General features: G+C 47.4%; 1 protein-coding gene across 4 annotated transcripts in view; it reads left to right on the top strand.

Annotated features, from left to right (window-relative positions):
- Positions 1-18,228, top strand: part of LOC135911258 (proton-coupled folate transporter-like) — a 116,000-nt gene that overhangs the window by 73,819 nt on the left and 23,953 nt on the right. For 2 of the 4 annotated variants that reach the window (XM_065443454.1, XM_065443456.1), the window contains exon 5: positions 1,054-1,832. In XM_065443454.1, coding sequence (XP_065299526.1) covers positions 1,054-1,832 — 779 coding nt within the window. The remainder of the gene's footprint in view (positions 1-1,053; positions 1,833-18,228) is intronic. The other 2 variants (XM_065443458.1, XM_065443457.1) reach the window with 1 other exon arrangement.

The following is an 18,228-nucleotide window of genomic DNA, read 5'->3' as shown; positions in this document are numbered from 1 at the left end:
ACGGAAACGACGAAACCACTGGCAACGCATGTGGGACGCAGAAGTAATTAACAAACTGCACGTGATAAAGCCACAGTTAGGTTCTTGGCCCTCCGTAACCAAATCACGGCGAACAGATGTCCTATTCTGTCGCCTCAGAATAGGATACACATTTGGCACGCATAACTTCTTATTCACTGAAAATGATCCTCCAACCTGCGGTAGATGCGGGGAGAGGCTGACCGTCCTCCACGTCCTCCTGGAGTGTCGGGCAGCCGAATCTGAGAGAAGGAAACATTATTCTCTAGCATACCGGCAGCACATTCCCCTACATCCCGTAATGCTACTCGGCCCAGAACCTTTATTTGGCACCAACGCAGTCCTACGTTTTCTGAAAGATGTTGTCTTGCATGTTTTTAGCCCCACATGTTCGTAGCGGGTCCTCTCTTCAGAGGATGCCGCTGTGATAGCTCTTTGGTATAGCACATGCCTCTAGGCCCTTGTGTTACAAGCGCTCTGACAAGGCAGCAGTGCTCCAAGTAATTTTACGATCTTATACATTTTCTATTTTGGATCATTCTTTTACGATGGATTTTAATGTTCCTAGTTTTCGTCATTAGTCATCGCCAAAATTTTATAGCACGTAGATTTTACGCACTTTACAGCGACTATTTTTAGGCCACTTTACAGCCAAGTCACACCTTCCATAATACATCGTCAACATTACCACTTGTCATGGGGCTCTTTGGCCAAACCTGGCCCTTGCGCCATAAAACACCACACATCATCATCATCAGAACTTGAGTGGTTCTACAAGGTACACAGATCAAGTATTTAATTTCAACAGTTTTGATCGGTGGACCGAACTTCACAGGGTTTACAAAAAAATGGCAGTTCGGCCCTGGTAGTGAAGATGCCAGACCGGGTGCCCGGCCGTTCTCAGATACATCAAACCGTGAGGAACAGTTGGGACAGTGATTTATTTTCGGCGCTTTGGCAGATTGACAGCTCTCGTTGATATATCTATCATATCGCATATGATATATCTATCATACGCGTCATCTTTTCATCCAGGTATGGCCACAAGCTGCCAATCTTTCTGGCCACGCTGGGCGGCATCCTGCAGGACCTGGGCACCATCTACACCGTGGTGAACATGCGCGCCCCCATGTACCTGAACGTGCTATGCAGCCTCCCCAACGGCTTCAGTGGGGGCCTCGTCTGTGTGCTCACCGCCGTGTGCAGCAACGCGTCGCTCAGCACCTCGGGCAGCATGCGCACCCTCCAGTTCCTCATCATCCTCATGTCGGCCATGGTCGGGCTCGCCTTCGGACAGTTCATGGCGGGCCAGATTTTCCGCGCCGGGGGCTACCTGCCGGTGTTCATTGTGTCGGCGAGCTTGCTCCTGGCGTCGCTCGCCTGGGTTGTCTTCATGCTCAAGAACCCCGCCGACGCCCAGAGAAACTCGTGGCAGGCCATGCTCGGCGACCTGATGCAGCCGCGCAACTTCGTCGACGGCCTCCTCGTGTGCGTCCGCCGGAGGCCCAACCGAGGCCGCGCCCAGATCCTGCTGCTGATGAGCTCCATGTGCACCATTCTGTTCGTGTCAGAGGGCACGCGCGGCATCAACTTCTTCTACGCCAAGAAGATGTACGACTGGGACGTGAGCAAGTACTCGGACATCAACTCGGGTTTCCTCCTCTTCCGCATGGTGAGCGTCTCGGTGTTCGTGGTGGGGGCCAACCTGGTGCTGCGACTCTCGGACTGCACCATCGCCTTCATTGGCGTCTGCTGCGGCATGCTGCAAGGCATCAGCACCGGGGTGGCCACGAACGAAGTTCTGTTCTATGTGAGTAAGTACATTGGCTTGCGTCGTCAACCCACGTCACGTGTTTGGCCGCAGTACATAACAGCTCCAGGCCATGATGTGCGCCCGGCGTTGTCTACCCTGAATCTGATCTTATTGGTCCTGAGCTTTTCATCGTCGCACAAGACGCCACCGAATGTTGCGGCCCCGAATTAACCTCTTCTATAGAGTCTCATCGTGATTTCGCGACATACCGAATGTTAGTTCATAAACTGAACGGAACGCTTAAGCGTGAAAAATTCTCATTTTGGCGTCATGTGTGTTGATCTAGCAAAAACGCGTTAGCGTGTCGCCATCTCTAACCTTTAAAAAAAAACAATATGTTTTTCCCAATGGTGCTTCAAACGAGGATGAACGCTCCAAGACGCTGGTGTGGTTGCATCTATTCAGGTGAATGAATTGAAGTCGCTGTCTCTACAATACCGATTGTTTTACAGACAGCCACAAGGTGTGACACGGTTCGTCTGCGAAGTCTGTGTTTGCAGTGTGCGAAAACACGCGAATATAACGTCATTGTCTTGTGCTAGATGCCGTTTCAACTTTTTTACCGCGAGAGCAATTATATGGACACCCCAAGTGCATTTCTGCCATCGCCGTCACCGTGAGGTGCTCTATAAAGTCCAAGGGCGACAAAATGGTTGCCGCGCGCCGCATGATCTATGTGCCAGTGAAAGCTTGCGAGGGTGAGCTGGGGATCGTGGCTCAATCTCGCCCTAGCAAGGGAGCGAAGCGGGGAGGAAGCGCGCCGTCTTCTGTCGTGCGCAAGGCTCCGGGGAGATGGCAAGGGGGGGGGGGGGGGGGGCGTGTTCTACTCCGGGCGGCCTCGCGCCCTCGCCGCCGCTGTATCTTGAAAGCCGTCTGCGACGGGGACAGAGACCGCCACGCGCTGTGTTTCCGCGGCTTAGTTCGCGTTGATGCGAGAGGCAGCACGGAGGTCAAATCTGCCGTAGGTCAATGCTGCCGCATTTCCTTACTCCATCATTTTGACAGCGAGTTTCCGCGGTCATGGAGTGAGATCTGTTCATGTTTGCTTGTGCGCACGTGACACCATGCTTGTTAATTCAGCTAGTATGCGTGTGTTCACAAATTTGTACGTGAAGTGCCCCGAGTGGCCAGTCGCGCGGCAATACTGCGTGTAGTCCCGGGCTGCTTTTACGCTCTGAAAAACATTTTTTATGTAGCACGTATTAAGCAACAGAAAGCTGTTTCGGGTTTCTTTCGTGTTGCTCTATAGCTTTCTCATTGACACATTTATTCTAATTATAATGCTTCAGAAGTTCATTACTTAATCAATGCTAGTTATTTAATTCGGCGGAATGCAAAAAAGTCATCTGACCATATAAAAAGGACGGCAAACAACAACACGTTGGTTCAGTCAAGCTGCGTGGCATTTGCATGTTCTTAAATCTTGGCGCCCGATAGTTGGGACACCGTGTATATTTACTGTATACATTATCTGCCCGCCGACGACTGCGAGTTGCACTTCTCGAAAAGGCAGGACGTGTGTCAAGCGAGCTTCTTAAATCATGGATCGGGGAACTTGAGGTGCGACGTAATGCTAACGCATTTCTCTCGCATTTACCGCAAAATCGCCACTGAATTTTTCCTATGGCTGGACGGTACAGGCTGCCTGCGGGGCTGCCAGAACCAGCCAGGACATTTTGGTCTTGCAACTCATTGGAAGTTATCATGCTAGCAGACGACGAACAGCAGCGATGAGCGGTCGCCGCCAGCTTTGTGGGGACTTGCTAGATTGCAGCGCGGTCGCTTGAGGACCTTTACCTTACTCCATGAACCGGCGACGGTCACATTCGGTTTTCATATTAGTCGTGGCTTCTAAAGCGCGTTCCACTTTGCAGTGATGTGAGAAGCGGTGAATATTTGAAGCTGTTAGCGTGTAATTGTTGTGCCCAATTTCTTTCGCATACCGTTGATGAGCGCACGGTGCACTCATCCGTGCGTCGCATCTCGCAGGTTTAGACGCTCGTTCCCACATATCTCGTTCCCACACGATGCGGTGTGGTTTGGCTTTTGAGCTGGGTATCCATTTACATATCTCTCACGTTTATGCGGTGGTATCTCATTATCCTGCAGTCCGATGTTTGGGTGCACGTACGGCGTCGAAACCGCGATGTGTTCCACCTCGACCGTCGATGTATAGAACAGAACATATTTCGAACAACAACTGGAGGTCTCCCGGGCGGACCACTATGCAATATAAATAGGTTGAGTGCACCTGAAGGCCATTGAAGGAAGTGCGGTAGCTTTTCATTGTTCAAGATGTATACGCAGTTGCTAAGAAACGTACAGCTTACAAGCACATAATTGCAGAATAAGCGCTATACAGCTACATCGAAATCGTAAATTTTGAAACACATATTGCAGGGTACTACGCGCAATCTTCATAATACTGCAAGAATACCACAGGCGAAACATACGTACACACGTTCTAAATAGGTCAAGAAGTGTCTTTCCCTTTGAACACATAGGAGATAAAATTGTGGCTAATGCTGCACAGAAAGTGCTGCCGCATTTGTCCCCGGATAAAAGAATTACGCCACTCTTTTCACCTTGAACTGATTTAAAATCACAACTGCTGTTTTGGCCGACGGCGGGCACTTCCATCTAAGGGCGGCAGTCCCAGGACCTTCAGCATAAATGACATGAGCGAGGCATCATCAGCCGAAACGACTTTCTCGAATTGAACTACAAGTCGATAGGTACGAAGGTTTACGGTTAAAGGTACCCTATGCCAATACTGCTTTCCCTTGTCAAGAATGGCGAGCTGCGAAACAAGATTGCCACACAGTTACGACAGGGCGACACGACGCGCACCTCTCCCTCTCCGTCGCTGCAGCTGGGAGGCGTTCAAAGAAGCGGCCTTTGCGCTGGAATCCGCCGCCTTCCACCCGCCCCATCGACATTGTGACGGGACTAGTTCGGCGTGTGTGAACAGTGATTCCGGAGTTCCCCAACGCGGAGCTGATTTGACACGCATGGACAAGCTGCCGTGGGGACGACGTATTTTTGTGCGTCTCACGCTTCGGCCTGGCACGGAACAACGAGCGACCCTCGATCGGCGCCGATAGTTCCCGGAACGGCACCCCGCCAACGCCGTCGTCGGGCATCAGAGCGCGGTTGCCTTTGTGTCTGTAAACTGATCTTCAGAGCAGCTGCGAGTTGGTGATGTGTAAACGAACAGTCGCCGCGTCGTATGACCGGCGGATCGAGTGTATAAAAACTGTGGTTGTGCGAATGCTGAGGACACTTCTCTTGAGCAGTCATGTTAGACTGAGTCACTTCTCTTGAGCAGTCATGTTGGACTGTTACTCTTTTCTCAAGCAGTCATGTTAGACTGATTTAATTTCTGTAAATAAACCCTTTTTCCTCGTTCTCGATGAGAAGCAGTTCTTCACTTCATCAACGATCTCAGCGTAAATAAGTTGGACGACGGCATGGGCCAGCTACCTCCGAATTCATGCCGTACTCCAATCTTGGCAAAGGACCACGGACGATGGGATTGAGCCCCCAATCCTGACAACTGGCTGACAGCGGTGAGATGGACTTTGCGACATGGTGCTGTATCTGCGGTGAGTGCTTGGTTTTTGCTTTGACTCTCTAGGCTTCATTTTGTGGTTGTTCTGTTTAGAACAGTAGGGAAGCTAGATTGTTGTGTGTTAGCTAGGTTGTGTTTACCTAGCTTGATATAGAGAGCAGAATCAAGGCAGTAAAACAGCAGTCATGGAGTTAAGGACACTGCTGAGAGACGAGCTGTAGATTGTTGGTGAGGAACTGGGCCTAGATGTACGCAAGGAAATGCTCAAATCGGAATTATTGGAGCTAATTTCCAATCAGGCCAGTGAGGAAGATATTGAAATGGGAATGGAACTTCTCAAAAAGAGAGAGAAACGGGAAAGAGAAAGAGAAGAACGGGACCGAGAAAGAGAAGAAAGGGACAGAGAAAAGCAAGAGAGAGAGGAACGCGATAAAGATCGCGAGTTTCAGTTAAGGAAAATGCAACTTGAACTTGAAAGCAAACGTTTGGAGTTGTCTCAAGGAAGTGAAGGCGCTCTGGGACGATCAAGTGAGGGAGAATCGTACCGCATGGACAGGCTATTGAAGCCATTTGAGGTCGGGACCGACATAGGCTTGTTCCTAAGCAATTTTGAAAGGACTTGCGAGAAGATGAACTTCGGCCCGAGTACATGGCCACAGCGGTTGCTGTCTATGTTGCCGTGTGAGGCGGCGGAAGTAATCGCCAGATTGAGTGCGCAGGATGCATATGATTATGCAAAAGTTAAGGCTAGTCTCCTGAAGAAATACCGCCTTTCAGCCGAAGCTTTTCGGCAAAGGTTTAGGAGCACAGGCAAGAAAGATAGCGAGGGCTATCCGGAGTTTGCATATAGCTTAAAGGCCAACCTAGTCGAGTGGCTTAAAAGCGCGGAAGCGTACGACAGCAGAGACATGATCATTGAATGCATGTGTTTAGAGCAGTTTTACAAAACCATCCCCCAAGCTGTGAAACTGTGGGTGCAAGACAGAGGTAATGTAAACACTGTGGAAAGGGCGGCTGAATTAGCCGAAGAGTACGCAACCCGCAGAAAGTTGAACGCCGAGGAGGGAAACTGGGACGGTCGAAATGGACCGCGGAAACCATTTCCGTTCAAAAAGGGTGCGCAAACTAGACGATCAGAGCCTGTAGACATGGCGGAAAAGCCCGCAGAAAAGAGCGAGGAGAAACTTAACGGAGAAACCGCACAAAAAGAACAGAAAAGAAAATTCGAATCTGTTAGACCAATTCGCTGTTACAAATGCCACAAACTGGGACATATAGCTGTAAACTGCGAGAAGTCTAGCGTAGTTTTTTCCTACGTGGAGGATAAAGATGAGAATATGGAACTTTTAAGTCCGTATCTCCACAACCTGCAAGTTAATGGAAAACCATGCCGAGTGCTAAGAGACAGTGCCGCCACGCTGGACATTGTCCATCCGTCTTACGTGATGGTAGATGACTTCACCGGAGAAGAAGCATGGATAAAACAGGTTGTAGAAGAACACAGCGTGTGTCTGCCCATGGCCAAAGTCAAAATCAGTGGACCATTCGGGGAGCTAGAGACTGAGGCTGCAGTTTCCAAATTTTTGTCACTGCAGTATCCCTACATCTTTTCGAATCGTTCGAATCAGTTACTGCGTGACAGAGGGCTCAAACTGGGAGAGGGCATAGTACAGGCATTGACCCGAGGCCAAGCTCGTAAGATCGCGGCGCTTTCGGCTGAAAATGCTCAAGCTCCTCCAGCGGAAGCAAAAAAGGGGATAACTTCGATACCCGAATCCGAGCTAGGCCCGAGGGACAAAAGAACAGTTGAGGAGAGCCTGCCAGCTGACCAGCTCAATGAGAGCGTAGCACTAGAGTGTCAGAGTTCTAGCCTGCAGGAAGAGCAAGCAGACGCGCTCCCAAGCGAGACAGGGTCGTTATTATCACCGGCCTCAAAGAACTTTGATCAACTCTTACGCGTGGATAGAGAGTCACTGGCAGCTGAGCAAAAGAATGATGAGAGCTTAGCTAGATTACGTGACACAGCTAAAGAAGGCATTGCTAGGCGCAACGTAACGATACATGAGAGAGGAGGATTGTTGTATCGGCATTACAGAGATCGAAAGGGTAGGATTTTAGATCAGTTAGTCATACCTACTAAGTATAGGGAGGACCTTTTGAGTCTTTGTCATGGAAATGGGTGGTCCGGCCGCCTAGGCATAAACAAATCAAAGGAAAGATTGCTTATGGAATACTACTGGCCTGGCTGTTTCAAAGATGTAGAAAACTTTGTAAGATCATGCGACGCCTGCCAGCGTTCTGGTAAACCAGGAGAGACTTGGAAAGCTCCACTGAAGGTAGTGCCCTTAATAACAGAGCCTTTCAGACGACTTGTAATAGACACGGTGGGGCCTCTTCCAAAAACAAAATCAGGCTACAGGTACTTGTTTACCATGCTGTGTCCGGCTACCAAGTTTCCAGAAGCAATCCCTTTGAAAGAGCTCAGCTCCACCGAAGTAGTAGACGCGCTTTTGACAGTGTTTGCACGAGTTGGGTTTCCAGCCGAAATTCAGGCAGACCAAGGGTCAGTATTCACGAGCGCACTGACTTCCACATTCTTGCAAAAGTGCGGGGTAAAGTTAATACACAGTTCTGTCTATCACCCTCAGTCAAACAGTGTAGAGAGGTGGCATTCAGTGCTTAAGCGAGTTTTGCGTGCGCTCTGTTACGAGCACAAGGAGGACTGGGAGAACTGTCTGCCGGCAACTTTGTTTGCTTTGCGAACGGTTCCACATGAGGCGACAGGGTTCTCACCAGCAGAACTAGTGTATGGGAGGACACTCCGGTCTCCACTGAGAATGTTAAGAGAGATGTGGGAGGAAAGAGGGGAGAGTCCAACAGTGGTTGAATACGTGCTAAATTTACTGGAACGGCTAAGCGCAACCCGAGAACTAGTCGGAAAGAACATGGAAATAGCTCAAAGGAACGCCAAATCCTATTACGACAAGAATGCGAGGCTTCGTACGTTTAAAGTCGACTTAACGATGAAAGCGGAAAAGTGTAGGTTTGGTTGTTCGCAGGTTACTTATCTGGGCCATGTTGTCGGTCAGGACATGAGACGGCCGGCGGAGCTGAAAATAGCTACGATTGGAGAATTTTCTCAGCCGCGCCCGAAAACGGACCTTCGTTCATTTTTGGGACTTGTGGGGTACTATCAACGGTACATTCCGAATTACTCGCAATTGGCAAGTCCATTAACAGACGCCCTCCGAAAGGGAGCACCGAGTAACGTACACTGGGATAAGGACAAAGAGAACGCTTTCCAAAGTTTGAAAACGCTATTGGTTTCTCGCCCTGTGCTTCGCGCGCCAGACTACAAAAGGGAATTCATAGTTCAATGCGACGCAAGCGACAGAGGTATGGGCGTGGTACTTAGTCAGGTCGGCGACGATAACGAGGAGCATCCTATCCTCTATGCCAGCCGTAAGCTAAATGTAAGGGAGGAAGCCTACAGCGCTTCAGAGAAGGAATGCGCTTGTTTGGTTTGGGCCGCCCAGGAGTTGTCGTGTTACTTGTACGGAGCGAAGTTCATCTTCGAGACCGACCACTGTCCTCTGACGTGGCTCAATCAAATGTCACACAAAAACGGCCGCTTGCTCCGATGGAGCCTCACTCTCCAAGAGTACAACTTCTCCGTTAGATATAAGAAGGGAAAGTTGCATAGCAATGCGGATGGTTTGAGCAGGCTAATTTGAATTCTGCGTTTGAGGGTCCCGCCTAAATTTTAGGGTTACTAGTGTTAGCTTTTCTTTAGGCGAAGAAAATCCCCTCTCATTCAGCAGAATTCCCTCCATTAATTGCTGAATTTGTCAGCAGGAATTTGCTTCAGAAATTGGCATAGTGAAATGTAGCATTTTTTTTGTTTCTGCACTTATGTTGTTGTTGTTTGTTTTTTTTTTTTTTTTGAAGCCTAGCGAGTCTAAAGTGAGAGCCAATGCACGTCATCTCGGCGCAGAGCCGTGTTGTGGGGTTCATTTTGCAGTTGCCTGTCCTTGTTGGATGTTTTGGGGCGGTGACATCAATGCACAAGTGGTCGCTGCGAGCCAAGACATCAATCCCGCCCTGACCAGCAGCCGTTCTCTTCCTGCCTAGCGGTTGTCAGCGCTAGACAGTCGAGACTTTCCGGGCCATGGAGGCGCTGTCAAGAATGGTGAGCTGCGAAACAAGATTGCCACACAGTTACGACAGGGCGACACGACGCGCACCTCTCCCTCTCCGTCGCTGCAGCTGGGAGGCGTTCAAAGAAGCGGCCTTTGCGCTGGAATCCGCCGCCTTCCACCCGCCCCATCGACATTGTGACGGGACTAGTTCGGCGTGTGTGAACAATGATTCCGGAGTTCCCCAACGCGGAGCTGATTTGACACGCATGGACAAGCTGCCGTGGGGACGACGTATTTTTGTGCGTCTCACGCTTCGGCCTGGCACGGAACAACGAGCGACCCTCGATCGGCGCCGATAGTTCCCGGAACGGCACCCCGCCAACGCCATCGTCGGGCATCAGAGCGCGGTTGCCTTTGTGTCTGTAAACTGATCTTCAGAGCAGCTGCGAGTTGGTGATGTGTAAACGAACAGTCGCCGCGTCGTATGACCGGCGGATCGAGTGTATAAAAACTGTGGTTGTGCGAATGCTGAGGACACTTCTCTTGAGCAGTCATGTTAGACTGAGTCACTTCTCTTGAGCAGTCATGTTGGACTGTTACTCTTTTCTCAAGCAGTCATGTTAGACTGATTTAATTTCTGTAAATAAACCCTTTTTCCTCGTTCTCGATGAGAAGCAGTTCTTCACTTCATCAACGATCTCAGCGTAAATAAGTTGGACGACGGCATGGGCCAGCTACCTCCGAATTCATGCCGTACTCCAATCTTGGCAAAGGACCACGGACGATGGGATTGAGCCCCCAATCCTGACACCCTGCGCTTTCGAATGATGACAGAACGCCCGCTCATCAGCGCCGGTAGGTGACGCGATCACTACGAGCGGGTGTCTTCGAGCGATTGACTTTGGGGTTACGGTTACTTTCGCGAGATTTTCTGTCGTTGACCAGATGCGTCGGAAAGCGTTCGTTGCGCTGTTAAATAAAACAGGCAGGGCCCATCCTACGATCACAGTTGCTGGTAATGCGGTTAGCTTTCAATCATTACAGCGACACAACGTACTGCCACAGTCGAAACGAGTTATGTTGAGGCGCGTACGGCCCTAAGAACATTCGGCGCCATCTAGCGGAGCCGCCGCAAAGGCTGTGCATGGCCTCCGAAATGCATGGCGCGCCGGCGTCTTCGCACGACGCGGAGATGCACGTAAAGGCTGTTTCACATGCTGCGACTGCAACGACGAACATCGGTGCAGCCGCACGCGCCGCAATGCGATTTTTAGAGGTTCCATTTCACATGATTTCGATTTCAACAATGCAACTGGTGCTATGCCCAGGGTTGCTTGTCGCCAGGTTTTGTGGCCCACGCCGCGTAGTTCTTTTTAATGTAATAAAAAGACGCGTACATTATAATAATGTTGACCTGTCTTTATTAGGAGCAAATTATATCCGTGTTTTGTAATTTAAAACGTTTTGAAGTTTAAGTGTGTTTTAGAGTGCGCAACGGCGGTTTCTGAAGTTCAGTGTAAAGAGACGCGGCGTGCATAAACAACAGCTGTTCGGAGATGGTTATTCAGGGATGATGTGCCTTCATGTGTCAGTGTCGTTCTGCCTGCGCTACAATAAATTACAACATCACCTATCAGCAAGTTCACATAGCTAACCACATAGCATATCTAGTATTCGGAATTCGGCTGCAATGAAGTCGTCGTGTCAGCCCAACGACATCCTCGCGCTACCCGTGCTCAGCGTCAGCTTCTGGAGAAATGATTTGTGTATATTGCTCGCGATTGAGTATAAGCACTGCCTGCTCCTCGCCATATTCTTGCACCAAACGCAGCAACAAGCAGCAGACCGAAAGCCCACGTCTGCACCTAAAGGAAGCCGCAAATGATCCGTGCGTCATTACTGAACGTGGAATGGAAATTGTGTTGTGAAATTCAACCTTAGCCCTTGCCTGATTCGTCGATCGCGATGCGTGTGGTGCGAACATGCATGTATATAGAAGTCCGCGAGTGGGCTGTGAATATACACAGAAGTCCTCTCTGAATATTTCTAAAGGTGCAAAGTCCGACACACCAAATTTTTGAGCAGCTTCCGCAACTTGTGTAGAGACCTGTACGCGGCATCATATCATTCTAAAAACACGCCTGTCGTCCACCTTGTTCTCCCGTGTTACGCGCTGTTGTAGAGGAAGAAGCTGGCATTCTCTGCGTGTCTACTGATCAGCTACCTAGAGAAATTATGAAAGCTGCAGACCTGAACACGCTCGCATAAGCTTGTGTCAGCATGTCCTCCGTCAGCAATGGATGCATTTCCTGATGGAAAACACACATTTGTTGTTGCTTCTCTTTTTTGTATATGTTCGCTATATTGCTTGTAAGCCTGCATTTACTCAGCATACTCATTAAATTTTCAGTTAGATAATCTCGGTCTTTCTCTTCGTCCTATGGGTTCTCTAGCGCCCTTTGCAGCCAAGCTATTTTTTAACTTTTTTTAACTGAAACAAGTTACTTTAATCGCCCTTGTGATGCTTCTATGTACGTTATATTTTTTTTTATTTGCACATTGTTGCAAAGCGTATAGTGCAAAGCAGTAAGAAACCAATCAATCAAGCACAGGAGAGAGAGAAAATACAAATAAATATAGAAGTCCAGGGGAGAAAAAAAAACATTGTGATCACCAACTGCGCATACAACTACCTTCCAAGAAACTCTTTTGCCCAATGGTATGGAATTGGAAGCGTTCGCAAGCATAAGCAAGCTGCTCGTGTGGCTATTCGAAAAAGAACCGTATTTCTTTGAAGGTGCTGACACGCGTGGTTGGCGATTGTAGTGATTGTTTTTTTTTCATTACTTGGATTTCTTGTCTATATTTTCTATCCGTAATGTTCTTATTTATGTTTGGTTGCATCAAGCACCAATTTTTATCTGGCCTTCTTGCTGTATATTTTTTTTGTTAAACTTCATAAATCACCTCAGTTGCACAATAAACCATGGTTGGAAGTTAGCCGTCATCGCTGTCTGTTGTTATCTTGTTGATACTGCATCGTGCTATGTGCCCTTGCAACATTTGCGTATGTGTGCGCGCATAACTTTGGATGTGAAAGCGGGGGCCTTGTACGTCATACTTCTATTATGCAGCCTCGTGAATTTATTAACTAAAGTGCAACAGAAGGGCAATGGATAAGAACCAAGTGAGCATACAGACTGCTTAGTTCTTGCCAGTTGTCTATCTGTTGCGCTGTATTTGATAATCAATACACACAAACTCATTCACTGTTTAGTTATGCCGAGCTCATGAGCCCGCTTGTGCCCTGAGTATCTGCAGGGCTATGTATTCTGTAATTTAAGTTCATGGTCTTGTGCTTGCAAATCGTGGGTAAGTCTCCCGATTTCCCTGACAATCCTGTGTGACGTGCAGCCCCTGACAGTTTCTGCTGAATACATGCAGGCATGTAGGACATTGTAGCGTGCAAATTTGCACTGTAAGTGCGCTTTCAGTTCAGCTTCTCTGGGTGTAGGATGTCTTGGAATGGTCCCCACTTGTGTGGTATTTATTTTATGTAGTGTCATACTACTGTTAGACTGTTATGCCACATCAGTATACTTTGTGTGCCTGATGTCTCTTTGTGCCTTCATGATTAGCAACTCATGTGTGTTTAGCAGTTGCATATAGTCTCCTGGCCTAATTGCTTAACCCCCTATTGCATGGTATAGGCCTGTGGTGTGTCGAGTTTAGGTGATCCTGGGGATATGCTTCAGAAGGGAAGGGTAGCCGTCTTTGCAGCTCATATGATAGCTGTCATGTTATCTTGCCTCTCCCTACGCAATAGCCTTTGGAAGTTTAAGGGTTCCATAAATGATGATGAATTAAACGTAAGTGCAAGAGCTTTTTTTTTACCTAAGACTCCCAAAGAAATTTGACTGCCACGGCTGGCAACTCAACTTGTGTTATCAGCAGAATACCATAGCCATTTTGGCAGGTGAATTAATGGACGAACAATTTCGTTGTCGACAGATTTTTTCTTCGTGTCTGTATACATGTAAAATTGCAATAAATTAGTGTGTCGCTGCAAAAAAAAGCGGTTTGTGGCCCTTTATTGAATAAAGTACATATTGCGTATTATTACATTATTACATATTGCGTATCTTAAAATCCCAGAGTGAAATGTTCTTGCAAGTGGCACTGCACTTAATTGCTTATAAAAGTAGTGATCGCAGAGGATATTGTCATATGGGTTTGCACGCTAATAAAGCGGATGATAAACCTATATATTAGAAACTGTTATTAGAAACATATAAGGCATGGATGTTTCTGCACACTTGATTAGCTGTGGATGTGCAAGAACCATTTGTACCTGAAAAATTCAAAGATTCGCTGAAAGGAATGCAACAGCCACACTTCACTTGACAGGTATTTGCTTTTCTTTAACGTGTCGCCTGTTACACTGTTAACTGTTACACTGTGACACGTCTGTTAACGTGTCGTGTTATGCTGTTTCAACTACATATGAACAGGCTGTTTGCCTGATTTCCGCATTGTTGCATGAGCTTTACAAGACCGTGCAGGAAGCTGCGTTGTCACTGTGCCCCTATAGAAAGCCAATAATTTACTAACTGCATAGTCAATTACCATTCAAAGCAATGGTTAATACAGGTGCAGTAAGGATACAAATCCGCAACATATTCAAGGTTTATTGGTGCTGGGAAAAAAAGTCTTCATTAGAGAAGCGATGCAAATTAACGTGCATGAAATATTCAAAAAGAAATTGAATTGACAACGCTCTTTACTCAAACCACAGAGTGAAATATACCATCTTAGAAAATTCATTACGATGGCCTGCACGCTTGGCATGCCAAATTTAATAAGCAAGCAGCTAAGATAACGTTTCAAAGATGTATTGGGAAATTCACGCTCCAAATCCGACAAGAAAAGAATGCAAATAAACGGTCCTGCGTTAAGCACAACGTTGAATATTCGGGTATTTTGCTGTCTTGTCATTTGTCCTTGCCGAGGTTCAAATTATTTAAACTGCTCCGCTACTAAACAAAAGAAGGTTGTGGCAACCCCAAAAGGCCATGTCGTCTCGTGGGGATCGAACACCTCGTAGTACTGACAACTTGCGAAGGTGTACGAAGCAAACGTGAAAATGCACTTCATTTGCTACGTAGCGTGTGAACGAACGCATAGAAATGGGAGAGTGGAACCTGCGGTACAAGTTTTTTATTCTCGCTTCGCATTCGTGCCGAATTCGGCAATCCACATCTCAGCGCATTGTACCTTTCGAACTAGAAGCCATTTCCCAAAACAAACCGCGAAATAGCTTTCGGCGGAATTTCGACGGGAAATCGTGGCGATCGTTGCGACGTTACGACCAACCAAAGAAAGGGGGGTCGGCACTGCGACGGAAATCGCACTTCTGGTGCGACGAAAATCGCGTCATGTGAAGCAGGGCTAATGGTGCAAACTGGCTTCTCTTTCGCGTTTATTTATGGACACGCTGTGCCATCTGGTGGCGCTGCCGAGAAGTCGGCACGTAGCCTCAGAGACAAGAAGCCTGGCGCACCGGTGCCTGCGAATGCTGAGAACTGATCCCTCGCTTGCCGCACAACCAGTGGCACATACTCAGTGACGCAAGTTGCCAAGATGTTCATTGAACAGCAGCACATACTCATTGCATTCATAGCGCAGCATGCTAAGTCGTCCTGTTGCTGCCCTTGAGGAGCCCTGGTGATGTTGTTCCATTCCACCCAGCATCGGAGAAACTACTACAGCAGTCAGGAAAAATTGTATAATAATCGAGCTGGCCGCGAATCCGGATCATGAGGCTGAAATAATCAGAAGAATAAGAATGGACTGGGGTGCGTTTGCAGGCATTCTCAGATCATCAATAGCAAGTGGCCATTATGCCTCAAGAAAAAAGTGTATAACATTTGTGCCTGTGAACAAACGCGAGTTAATGACATCTTAGTTTAAATAAAAAATAAATAAATGGGCTTGTGCAGGGCATGTAATTAGGAGGAAAGATAATCGATGCTCATTAAGGGTGACTGGACTCCAAAAGAAGGGAAGCGTAGCAGGGGCGGCAGAAAATTAGGTGGACGGATGAGATTACGAAGTTTGCAGGGACAACATGGCCACACGTAGCACAGGACTGGGGTAGTTGGAGAAGTATGGGTGAGGCCTTTGCCCGGCAGTGGGCGCAGCCATGATGATGATGATGATGATGATGATGATGATGAATCCAACTGGAAAAAGTGAAAAAGGCACATTGAACACGCGATTCGAACTATGGCACACCCGGCCACGAGCGCAGGGCTCTGCCGCCAGCCTAGAGCGTATTCCGCAGTATCTATACACTGTCCCGTAATGCAGCTCGGCTAGGGATAAACGGGGCGAAGCACGTCCTCCTCTGTGGTACATTAGTGCCAAGGAAAGGCAGATTTCGAGAAACAACTGGTGCATACGCACGACGCTCTGGCAAATATGAGAAAGAAGAATGGCCGATTAAAGTAGCAGCGTGTGTTCTTGAGCTTTAAGTCGTGTCCGTCCCCTTCAAGACATGACACTACAGGCGCGACGCATCGGCCCGCGCTGGACTCTTTTTTTTTTTCTGTAGAAGCCGTATAGGTATTCCACAAGTACCAATTGAGAGAGCGCACGTTGTGAGGGTCTCGCTTGGCCGATCATGCGGGAAACCGTGTAGTGCGTCCTTCCGATGGTCTCCCGCCTACGTGCTGCAGCCGTGTGATAAACTTGTGTCGGCCTACATCGCGCACGTCCTTGCAACTCGGAGCGTAGAAAGAATGGCCGATTCTAAAGTGCGCTGATTATGGCGAAGCGAGGTGAAGCAACGTGGATTCCATGATTAGAGCGATTCCGAACAGTGCCATGAAAGCACGAATTACATAAATGGGCCATGAAACACCTTGTCTGCATATCTGAGAAACTGTGGAAGATGCCTTCAGTTTTCATGTGTATCAAAGTGTTATTACATTGTTTGTTGGACAATACGCGCAATACAGAAGGAGGCCGCAAACTAAAGACGGCCATGGGGGACCCCATCTGGAAACACGTATGAAATCTGCAATGTAGTATATCATCTAAGACTTAAAGCAGCGGGAAAATACAAATCAACTTAATAAAACTAATAAACAAAACATCGGATAGTTTGAAATTGCACAAGATTGGGAAAGATGATACCTATGGTAAATTAGACATACAAGGTAAATCATTAACAATATTTAAGTAGTAACGCAATACTTACATAAATGGATATATAAAATCATCATCATAATCATCATCAGCTTATTCATGGCCACTGCAGGACGAAGGCCTCTCCCTGCGATCTCCAATGACCCCTGTCCTGCGCCAATCGATTCAAACTAGCACCCGCGAATTTCTTAATTTCGTCGCACCATCTAGCCTTCTGCCGTCCTCTACGGCGCTTCCCTTCTCTTGGTACCCATTCTGTCACCCTAATTGTCCAACGGTTATCTAGTCTGCACATTATATGACCTGCCCAGCGCCATTTCTTTCTCTTAATGTCTATTAGAATATCGTCTATACTCGTTTGCTCTCTGATCGAAACCGCTCTCTTTCTGTCTCTTAAAGTTATGCCTAACATTCTTCGTTCCATCGCTCTTTGCGCGGTACTTAACTTGTTCTCAAGCTTCTTTGTCAGCCTCCAAGGCTGTGCGCCGTAAGTCAGTGCCGGAAAAATGCACTAATTATATATTTTCCTTTTCAAAGATAACGGTAAGCTCCTAGTCAGGAGCTCACGATGCCTGCCGTATGTGATCCAACCCATTTTTATTCTTCTGTGAATTTCCTACTCATGGCCAGGGTTCCCTGTGATTAGATGACCTAGGTAAACTTATTCTTCCACAGACTCTAGAGGCTGACTTGCAATCTTGAATTCTTGTTCCCTTGCCCAGTTGTTCATCGTTATCCTTTTCTTCTGCATATTAACCTTCAACCCCGCTCTTATTTGTTCCCTTGCCAGGTTATTTATCATTACCTTTGTCTTCTGCATATTAATCTTTATTCCCACAGTTACACTCTCCCTGTTAAGGTCCTCAATCATTTATTGTAATTCGTCTGCATTGTTGCTGAATAGAACAATGTCATCGGCAAACCGAAGGTTGTTGAGGTATTCGCTATCGATCCTTACTCCTAAACCTTCCCAGTTTAATGGCTTGAATACTTCTTCCAAGCACGCAGTGAATAGCATTGGAGAGATTGTGTCTCCTTGTCTGACCCCTTTCTTTATAGGTATCTTCCTACTTTTCTTGTGTAGAATTAAGGTGGCTGTGGAATCTCTGTATATATTTTCCACAGCATTTATGTAAGCGGTCTGTACTCTTTGATTACGCAATGCTTCTATGACTGCTGGTGTCTCTACTGAATCAAATGCTCTTTCGCAATCTACGAAAGCCATACAGAGAAGCTTATTGTACTATGCGGATTTCTCGGTAACCTAGTTAATGACAGGAATGTGATCCATTGTAGAGTATCCCTTCCTGAAGTCAAACTGTTTCCTTGATTGACTAAAGTCCAGTGTTGTCCTCATTCTATTGGAGATTATTTTGGTAACTATTTTATATAATACTGGGAGTAAGCTAATGGGCCTATAATTTTTCAGTTCTTTAACGTCGCCCTTTTTGTAGATTAGCATAATGTTTGCATTCTTT

Source organism: Dermacentor albipictus, chromosome 9 (assembly GCF_038994185.2).
Source record: "Dermacentor albipictus isolate Rhodes 1998 colony chromosome 9, USDA_Dalb.pri_finalv2, whole genome shotgun sequence".
Lineage (NCBI taxonomy): Eukaryota > Metazoa > Arthropoda > Arachnida > Ixodida > Ixodidae > Dermacentor > Dermacentor albipictus.
The sequence above is the reverse complement of the archived record's forward strand: the minus strand, read 5'-3'. Positions and strand labels throughout refer to the sequence as shown.